Source organism: Lathamus discolor, chromosome 3, assembly GCF_037157495.1.
Source record: "Lathamus discolor isolate bLatDis1 chromosome 3, bLatDis1.hap1, whole genome shotgun sequence".
Classification (NCBI taxonomy): domain Eukaryota; kingdom Metazoa; phylum Chordata; class Aves; order Psittaciformes; family Psittacidae; genus Lathamus; species Lathamus discolor.
The window spans coordinates 28,288,305-28,298,592 of NC_088886.1; the positions used below are offsets into that span (position 1 = coordinate 28,288,305).

The window sequence follows — 10,288 nt, forward strand, 5'->3', positions numbered from 1 at the left end:
AGGAAGCTTTCCAGAATGTGTTTGAACAGCTCCTTTGGTACCCGTCTCCCCTTCCTCCCGTGTAAAGACCTGCCCAATAGACAGTGATGTTGTAGAGTTTTCCTTCTATTCAGATTTATTCTGCTCTGACAAAAAGAAAACCAAACCAACCCAATTTGCCACGCTGCAAACTCCTTCCCTGTTCTACTTCCCAGCACAGGCTTCAAAAAGACACAGCAGAGAAAGGGAGATGCATGTTTGCCGCGGCTGAGCACTGCTTGGTGGGCTGTGTGCCCGCAGCAGTGCTGTGGGCTGTGGGCCCCAGCTCTTGATGACTCAGTTTATTCTCTAGTTCGTGGGTCTGGTCCTGGCGCTGGAATCCCCGCGTCCCGGCTGTATTCTGCCGGGTCTCCACGGGAGGGCAGGCGAAGACGGAATTTGAGCAAAGAAAGAGCCCTCGGAATAAAGACATCGGTCCGAAAAAAATCAACCTTACGGCATTGCAGCCAAGTCTATGGCATCTGTTCCTGTCGGGGCAGATCATACAATCCCGGGGAAGGTCTGCAGGCACAAGGAGGGTGCTTGCTTGCCTGCAGCTCGTCCCCCCCCCCCCCCCCCCACGGTGTGGATCTGCTGTGGTGAATGACCAGCTGCACCCCAAGCTGGCCGCAAGCAGCCCCAGAGCCATTGCTATCCCAAGGGCAGGATCCTGTGTCCCTGGATGAACGCTGCTGGTTGTGGGGTTGGAGACAACTGCCCATGGCCTCCTGGCCTGGCCTCTGTGAGAGTGGGCCAGTGTCACAGCCAAGGGAAGGGAGGCACAAGCTCTTGCTGTGGAGCTGGTGGTTATAGAGAGTTATAGAGAGAAATCAGAGCCCTGCCTGTATTATTTCATGTTTTCATGTGCTCACCCATCACCTCTTGCCTTATGCTAGTAAATCCATACAGCATAGGCCAGCATCTGTTTTTACAGTCCCTAGCACAGCCCATCCATGGCTCCTAGTCGTATCTGCAGTAGTGTAGGTAAATACCCTGGCACTGCTCCTGCCTCATCCTGTTCAACTTTCCTTCTGCACAAGTTTGTCTTGATATTTCCCTTGCCTGACTTCAAGGTGTCTGCTTTCAGCCCTGCAGATGCTATGGCAGCATCCTAGGAGGCTGAGACTGGGCATTAATCTCAAGTAGCAGCAACAGAAATCCTGATCACACCTCAGACTCTCAGACATCGCTAAAATTAGGTAGCAGGATTCATCTTTTGTGAACCTCCACAGCCCAGCTCCTCTCCCGCTTTGTTACCTAGAGCAGCAATCCCAGAGGCCTGTAATTAATGGAGAGTCCAGTTCTCTTAGACTTGTATCTAAGTTTTACTATAGAAACAGCATTATCCAGAAACCTCTCAGGGCTGTTGCAAGTCTGTGTATGATCCCAACACCACCACACCCCGTATGGCACATCCCAGGGACACATGGTACCATTTGCCAGGAGTTTCTCTTCATTATTGAGCTCTTGGTTTTCATTATCACCCGGTTATGACTGACTGTCCTTCCTCCATTCATCTGTACCTCCTGGGGCAGCATGATCCCTCCACAAGTGTTTTTGGCAAGCAGCAAGAGCTGAGAGGCAGTGGTGGCTTCCTCACTGCACAGCAGCACCGGCTGCATGTCCAGAGCCAGGGTGAGGAATTTCATGGCCCCGGCTCCCAGATCACTGCTTGGTCCTAATGGATTGAGTGCTAGAAGATAAGAAAAAGGGGATTTCCTTGCTGGCAAGGAAGTGATACGTGGCAAAACTGTCCTGCTCATGAAAGCAGAGACAGTGTGGAGAGTATTTTATCCGCGGTGATAGCCAGGGAAGAGAAGTGCGATGAGAGCGGGCTTGCGGCCGTGGTGACAGCAGAGGGCATGCTTTGCTGTGACAGCGCTGAGCCTGTGAGCACAGTCCCGGGCATTGCTGGACTGACTGCTCTGGATCTGTGAAGGAAGCTGGAAACATAAGGATAGGGAAGCAGTCAAAGGAATTCAATGCAATTCAATTGTCTGCAAAGCCACATGCCCTGCAGCGCTGCGGCAGAAAGACAGGAACAGAATCGCCTTTGCCACAGCTGAGCGGATGATGGATTTATCTGGCTCGGGAATGAGCATAAAGATTCAGAACACACTGATCCCATAGAGGACCTGGGGGAGAAGGAACTGGTAAATCAATCTGCAACTTATTTACAGCTCCATGCCTGTGCCAGAGTCATAAGGATGTCTGAAGGTCTGCCCTTACCCTTTCCCCAGGAGCCCTCAGTAGGAGACAGTCTGATGTATGGAACCGATGGACTCCAGTTCTCCACTGCCTTATTGCTGGTTCTTTCAGGTCAGCAGAATTTGGTTTTCTGAACCAAAGCACACACTTTCATCCCTGTTTAAATGGTGTTCTTCCTTTAGATTTTCCTTGAAATGTAAAAACTCTTCAGATGGAGAATATCAGAATGCTTCTCCCAAATACTACCTGAGAATACAAAGATCTTTGGTTCATTCAACATGGTACCCATCAAAAAGGCTCAGACCTGATGGAAACTCAGTTTCTTTCCTTTAAACAGCCTGAGAGGTTTCTGGGGAAACATCCCCACCAAAACCCTGGCTCTGGTCCTGCCCCCACCAGCCTCACAACCTCGGATGAATCCCAAGAGGGGAAAAGAGCCAAGATGGACATCAGAGCCTTCCTGAGGCTGCTCTGATGAGCAGTCATCTCCTGATGGGACACAGAACCAGAGAGCTGAAAATGAGCACACCCTCGCTTTCCTCTGGTGAGTGTCTGAAATTCCGTGGGACAAAACCAAGGCATTTCCCTCAGTAACATTTTTCCCGTTTCTAGAGAACACCGGTGTCATTCCTCCAGCCTCCCCCAGGCAGAGGGGGAAGCAGGGGTGAAACCACTCAGCTCCACAGAGAGGAGGAGTCAGAGCCAACCTGGTCTTTATGACCCTGTCCCCATGTGGTTGAAGAGCCACAGTAGCCAGAGTAACCATCAAAACCAGGGATCCCCAACGTGACTGAGGGTCTTTGCTTGCCTGGAACTAGTCTGTGGGGAGCACATTAACTGCAAGAACATTGTTCCTAACCTGAAGCCCTGTTGGGCATCATTGCTCTGCAGCTGGATGCCCTGCATTGCCAGATGGCCATGGAGTGTTCGCAGGGCAGGGTTGGGGTTGACATATGTTAAAATGAAAAACAAAGGGGGAGTGAAGACAGGGGCTAGCAAGGAACAGCTCTGGGCTCAAAGACTTTAGTAGGGCTGGAATCATGCAAGCAGAGGTGCTGCAGGTAGCCGGAGAAGAGTGGGGTGATGAGCAGTCTGGGTTTGGACAGGATATCAAGAATGGCCTCTCAAAACCCCTTAAGGACTTTGGTCTGATGATCTTCTCCCATTTTGTGCCAGCATGACCCCACCAGCTTCTTAACAACAGCCCTACTGTCCTGCCAAGAACTCATCCACTTCAGACTGAGCTCTGTACCTCTGTGTAATCCCATTAAATGTGTCTGAGCTCTGCTGGCCCCACACAAAGCTGACAGGGAGCAAGAAAGATGGGGAACTCATCAAGAGGTTCTTCCTGCACTGTGGCAGCTCCTACAACTCCCACCTTCATGCTGGTGCACAGATGGGTCTTAGTGGTGCTGAAACATAGCACTTCAGACAATTTCTATGCCCTGGGACATACAGAAGAAGCTGAACTGAGCCCTGTAGCACGTAAGTGAAGATCCATTGCTGCGCAGCTCAAGAAGCTGGTAGCCATTCCTCCCAGCTGAGGAGTGATGGGAGCTCCCAGTGTACCCTTCCTTTTGGCGTGACCAAAGGGTCACTGAATGGCCAAAGGGTGCCAGACTGGACAGTTGCCTGCTATATGAAGTGTCAGGGGACATTAGGTAACAGCTTCCCATAGCCGTGGTGGAGTCTGAAATAACCCAGTGCTGCCTCCTATTTCCACCTCTGCTCCTCCCAGATACAGCCCTGAGCAAGCTGCTCTGCCCTGAGCTGTGGGAGCTGGCATGAGCTGCTGGGGAACTGGGGCTCTTTGCAAAGCCAGACCAGGCTAGCGCTGCAGCGTGGCATGAGCTGGGTTGTGCTGTGCTGAGGATGGGAGCCTGGGGGTTACAAAAGCAGCCTGTTCCCAGTGCAAGCAAACTGGGAGAGCCCAGCCTACTGCTACTGGCACAGCTGGGAGAAGTGGGGAAACTGCTGTTGCTGGGAGAAACCATGCCTAGGAAAACTGGCTCTGATTCTTTGTCTGGAGGAGAAGGGAGATGCTGGTCCAGCTGCTACCAGAGGAACGTGGTTGAGAGAGAAGCTATGGGACTCATGGCCAATCTGCTCTTTTGGGGTTCAAATCACTCCTGTTGACTTTGTCAGGAGGCTGTGTCCTGTGCCCAAAACAAGGGTATGTGTCTGAAGCAGAGCAGCGGCTGACTCCTCTCTACCAGTTCTCCCAGATCAACACCAATGCTAGAAGATAGATAGCGTCCAAGGAATGCAGGGCTTGGCCTTGTTCAGGTCAGGCAGCTGAGGAAAAGCTGACTGTAAAAGCAGCACACGTCATAGAATCATAGAATCACAGAATGGTTTGATTTGGAAGGGACCTTAAAGTTCATCTGGTTCCCCCTTGTCCAAGTCAACCCAACCCACAGGGTCTCCCAGGCTATAAATGAAGGCTTCTTCTCTCATGGGTGTCATTCATCTTGGACCATGATTTGGGAAGGACACAGAGGATGAATGTTGTGTGTGGCTGCAGATGCACAAAGGAAGAGAGGCACCACACAGGGAGGGCAGCCCCAGTTCAGCCCAGAGTTCTGTCTGGTCTGAAGCCAGAGACCAGCTCTAGCTCCTCTTGCTGATTGTAAAGCAAGTAGAAACACCTTGGTTCATACTCCATGCTCCCATATCAGCCTCAGCAAACCCACCCAGCAGTACTAGGGTTGAAGGGAGGCACATCAATTCTTTATGAAATGAAACATCCTTTTGCAGATTTCTGGAAACCTTTGTTCAGTACTTGGGTCCCTGCTCCACAAGCCTTTGACTTTCCTCAGATGGAAATTGAGTTGATACAATTTCCTCAGCTGGAAATTAAGACCCCGATACACCTTTTCTGTGTGGTAGTAGAGCCCCTTCCTGGCACATCCGGCTGGGAGAGGTAGCTGAAGGGTCTTACCCTTCTGAGTGACTGGAGATTGCAGTAGCTTTGCCCAGTGTGAGCACCAGCAAGCTCACGGAGACAGGCTGGAGGACTCGAGGACTGCGAATCCCAGTGGGACAGGCGCATCCCCCTTGGGGCCAGTGGGTCCAGTGACCCTGAGATGGAGACGGGTCCCTGCAGGCTCAGCCACGGATCTGCACGCACCGATCTGTCTCTGCTCCCCCGAGCTGCAGAGCTGTGGCGGAGCCGGGGCGCTCTCCCGCGAGGCTGCCGGCTGCCAACGGAGCTGGCCCGACGGCCGGTGGAGCTGGCCGGGTTCGGGCAGGCAAGGACCTGTGCCGGAGAGCCCCGCGGGGACCGGGGAGGCAGAAAGGACCCCCTGGGGCAGCTCAGTATCCCCCGTTCCCTGCTAGAGCCGAGGACAAATCCGCCCTTGACGCCACCCTTCCCAGCTCCCCTGACTCTGCATCCTTTTCTTACCCGACGGGGCAGGAAGCCGCTTTAGGGCGAGGAGCTTTGGCACCGGGGCTGCTTGGGGGCTCAGCTCTCCGGCATGGGGATCAGACCCGCGGGGTAAGCGGTGCACAGCCGGGACCCCACACCGCTGAGCCGGGGGTAGCAGCGTGTCTGGGCAGGAGGGAGTGGACGGGCAGTGTCAGGGGCACTGATCTGGGGAGGTGGAGGTACTTGGGGGGCACCGTGGAAGCGTGACCGGCCCTGGGCAGAGTGGAACATCCCCGGTCAAGGCCCCCCCCGGTCCCGGCCAGGGACCCACCCCCGGCTGCGTGGGGCGAGGGGGGCGCCCCCGCCTTGACGTCAGGAGAAGGGTTTATAAAGGCGGCGGGCGGCGAGGAGATCCCCAACGCCGGAGCCGAGCTGCAGCGGAGCCGCCAGCGCCGACCCGCCGCCGCCTCTCCGAGTCCGACCAGCCGGCGAGATGCTGTCGTGCCGCCTCCAGTGCGCCCTGGCCCTGCTCTCCATCGCCCTGGCCCTCGGCACCGTCTCGGCCGCTCCCTCGGACCCGCGACTCCGGCAGTTCCTGCAGAAGTCCCTGGCTGCCGCCGCCGGAAAGCAGGTGAGAGCCCCGCGACGGGGCGGCCACCCCGGCCGGGCACCCCTCTGGCAACCCTCGGGTATCCCAACGGTCCTGCTCGAGATCCCCGCTTCTCCTCCAGAGACCCCTCAGATTCCCCACTGCAGACCCTCCTCTTCCCCAGCAGAGACCCTGGCAGCCCCATTGCGTACCTCTGGCTTCCCTGCTGCAGACCCCTCCCCTTCCTCACTGGGCACCCCAGTACCCTCAGTGCAGACCTTTAGCTTCTCACCAGACTTCCCCGGTGTCGCCGTTTCGGCCCTCCCCTCCGCCTGCTTGCTGCAGACCCCGGTTCCCTGACAGGTCTCCTGGTTCCCTGCCCAGGGCTGAGACACGGACAGGCTGAGCAGCTGCGGGCAGGAAGAGACAGACACACCCCCACCTCTACCCCAGCCCAGCTGGGTGCTGCAATGGGATGAGGGGCAGCCACTGCCGGGGCAGAGGGCAGAGACCCTGGTGGAGTCCTCCAGGGCTTCTCCAAGGCACTGAACGAAGGCAGCTTTCCTGGTGCAGCAGGAGGATGTCCTTATCCATGCAAGGGAGAAGCTAGGGCTTGGAGGCACAAAAGGAGAAATAACTCCGAAGGAGAGGGTGTCCCAGCTCAGCCTCCCCTGTGAGATTCCCCCAAAGATCTTTCCTGTGCCACTTTAGCAGCAGCCTCACAGCATCCTTGCTGAGTCTGGCACGATGTGCTGGAGCAGTGGGAAGGAAAGGTGATGTGGTGCTCAGGTGAGTTTGTTCCCTGCCATGGCCAGGACAGCTTTCCCACACCAGGTAGATGTCAGTGCTTTTCTGCTCCATATAAAGCGGAGGTGCAGCTGCTGCGTAGCAGCTGTCAGGCTGGGCTCTTTGGGAAGCCAGGCTTCCCTTCTCTTCCAGAGTCCTGCTTGTCTCTAATCTGGGCACAAATTTGTCTCAGAGGTGGAGTGTGAGCCCCCGAAAGCCAAGGAGTAATGGTGGTCTCTCTTTCTCCCTTCCTTTCTCTCTCTTCTCCCCCAAGGAACTGGCCAAGTACTTTTTGGCAGAACTGCTCTCAGAGCCAAGCCAGACAGAAAATGAAGCCCTGGAGTCTGAGGACTTGTCCCGAGGGGCTGAGCAGGATGAAGTGAGACTGGAGCTGGAGCGCTCGGCTAACTCAAACCCTGCTCTGGCACCCCGGGAACGCAAAGCCGGCTGCAAGAACTTCTTCTGGAAAACTTTCACATCCTGTTAGCTTTTGAAACCCACCTCTCCTCCCCATCCATTCCCGCCTTCTTCCTAGCCCCCGCCCTGAGCAGAACCTTCACCACCAGAGGCGAAGACTGTAAATACACGATCCACGGTTATGGTGAAATTAAGAAACAAGGAAAATTTGAGTTTGATTTCCAGTCGTTTTAATAAAACTTTCTGTTCCAATTGTACACAGTTTGCTTGAGTTGTGATTTCTGAATAGTTCTTCAATGACATGCACTCTGCAGCTCTTTCAGATGTACTATTTTTAATTCTTTGTTGCAATAAAGTTTATGTTTCAAATGGTGATGCTGAGACTTCATGGTCAATGAGGAAAACCTTCAGTTACCTCTCGGGCTGCTTGTCTTTGAAATCAGGGCAGCAGCAGCAAACAGCATCCATATGTGCACACACACACACACACACTTTTTTGTTGTTGTGAACTTTCTAAGGGACCTAGAGACACGGTGGTACTTTAGATATCAATTCCCTGTAATTGTGGCTGAGTCAAATCCACACTGCTGGCACTTCAGTCAGACTAGAGGATTTACACCCATCACCAGAAGCATCACTATAAATCACAGCTGTGTATTCCAAATGATGGGGATCACAAAAGTGGTTCACAGTACAAGTTTACCCCACACGTAACTTATTCCCTCCTCAGCCACAAAAACGAAAGGGTTTTCTTACCTGCCATGTTTTATTCTTTGCAACATCCCCACAGACACTGCTTCTGGATTCCTTTGGGAAGCTTTCCTTTGTTCTGCTTTGAAGGGGGAGGTTTCGCATCTCTCTAAGGCTGAGATTTTAGCCCCATACTGCTAGCTCCTCTCTGTCTAATAAACTGGTTACAGCAGTTTTTCTATCCAGTATATCATCATTAAAGGCAATATTAAAAGGTTCAGCAGGGCAGGAGGTAGCATCTGGAAAAAGACATGTTTCTCTCGATGAAGAGAAATTCTTCGGGCTTTTGCAGAGTTTCTTGTCTTTCTGGCCATGCTGGTTTGTGACAAACAACAGTGGGCGAACTGGAGCGGTAGAGAATCATCCTGAATAGGGAGAGGTGTCACTTTGATGAGAAATTCCTTATTCAGGATTAAAGGTAACTAACATTTTGCAGCCGTCATATGTAAGGAAAGATGAAAAATGGGGGATCTTAGAGATGTGCGTGAGTGGAGGGCTGAGCATGACCCTGGTAGAGGTGAATTCCCCAAATGAGGGCGTGTTCAGTCTCCTCTGGTCTCTACTGAGCATTGCTCTCTATGGGGCATCATTGTTGATGGCTCATGGGCCAGCCTTTGTTCTCCGTCTGCGTCTCCTTTCGCTGTGGGAAGAGGTTTGCTAGATTTGAGCTGGCGACAGGTGAATCCCTTGTCATAGGAAGCTATAGCAGTGCCAACATGATATCCCAGCCCTGCCATGCTCACTCACTGCAGGGCTCTCCTGGGCTCTCCACAGCTGACTGGTAACAGGCGAGCGCAAGGCGGATGTGCACGGGGAGGGGAGCTCCTGGCATCGGCCTCTCTGAGCTCAGAGGGAGCACTGGATGCTGCCCTCTTTCCCTGCAGCAGGGCAGCCATGGCTACTGCCTGTGCTGGTGACAGGGCGAAGGGCTGCATGCTCCTTGCCTGTCTGCTGCTGGGGAAGCTGGACCCTGCACCCTCTGGACAAGCCTTGCTGTGACATTATCCTGCATCTCCCCAGCTCCTGGTAGTCTCCTCTCCTCATCCCTTGTTAGAGGGGCAGGTTTTGTGGTGTTACCTAGGGATGTGCACAGCCCTCATTCTCATCACCCCGCATGCACTGTGGTGGGGATAAGGGCTCTGCCCTCTTCACTGCAGCTGGGTGCTTTGTAGACCGGGAAGGAATGGTGATCCTCCAGGCACTCTGCGGAGGCAGAGTGAGAGCCCCAGCACACGGGGTGCCCGTTTTTACTCCTGGGTTTCTGCAGCTGATGCAGCTGTGAAAGATGCAGGATTAACTCACCCTTAGGAGAGGGGCAGGGCTGGCACTGTCAGGGGGGAAGCCACCAAAAAGACACTTGAGAAGCACAGGTAATGAGCCCTAAAAGCACGCACTGTTTGAAAGTGTGGAGGAAGACTCTCTGAGGGGAACGTAACAGCCCCGGCTCATGTCTGATTCCTTGGCTGCTGTGCATCATCCAGGGAACAGATTTTAGGGGATTCAGTAAAGCAGAGACCTCCCCATCCCTGGCTGTTCACTTCTGCCTTGACTGAGGTTCCACTTAGCTTTCATAAGGCAGCTAATTCTTCAATGCTGAGACAGTCTCAAGGCGGCAGATAGAGGAACAGAATGGGGGTGGAGGTGCCAGGGGCTTGAATATTCTTATGCACTGAGTCCATCTTTCATGGAATATAAATAGACCACTACTCGCCTGAGGTTTTTCCTCTTGGTCAGTGCTCAGCCAATGCTTCTGAAGGGAGTTTAATCCTGCCAAATGCTGAGTGAAACTTATCACAAATAGGGATGCAGATGATCCTCGAGCACAAGCAGGAATTAAAGACAGAGTGATTCACACACTATACCAGCCTGTTTCAGCAATACGGCTGGCGTCATGTCACAGCAGCTTCTGCAAAGCTTAATGAAGATATACTGGTGGAGATATGCGCGAATGTCCTCAATTCAGATGCAGAAAGACAAAACTGATCTTTCCATCAACTCAGGAGCTCACGGAGTTTGGGGAGACAATTCCTAGGGCATTAAATGCAGTATCACCACACATAATTGCACTGCGGCAGCACCAGCAATCCCAGGTGCTGGGAGCTGCACTAACACAATGCCAGAGATGGTCTTGCCTGGCTGAGCTGAAAAGA

At 53.5% G+C, this 10,288-nt stretch overlaps 1 protein-coding gene across 1 annotated transcript; it reads left to right on the plus strand.

The window, feature by feature from the left end:
* Window positions 1-6,025: 6,025 nt before the first annotated feature.
* Window positions 6,026-7,858, plus strand: SST (somatostatin). Its single transcript, XM_065672617.1, has 2 exons — window positions 6,026-6,227; window positions 7,246-7,858. Exons 1-2 carry the CDS (start codon window positions 6,090-6,092, stop codon window positions 7,456-7,458), a joined length of 351 nt encoding a protein of 116 aa, XP_065528689.1. The 5' UTR covers window positions 6,026-6,089; the 3' UTR covers window positions 7,459-7,858.
* The last annotated feature ends 2,430 nt before the right edge of the window (window positions 7,859-10,288 follow it).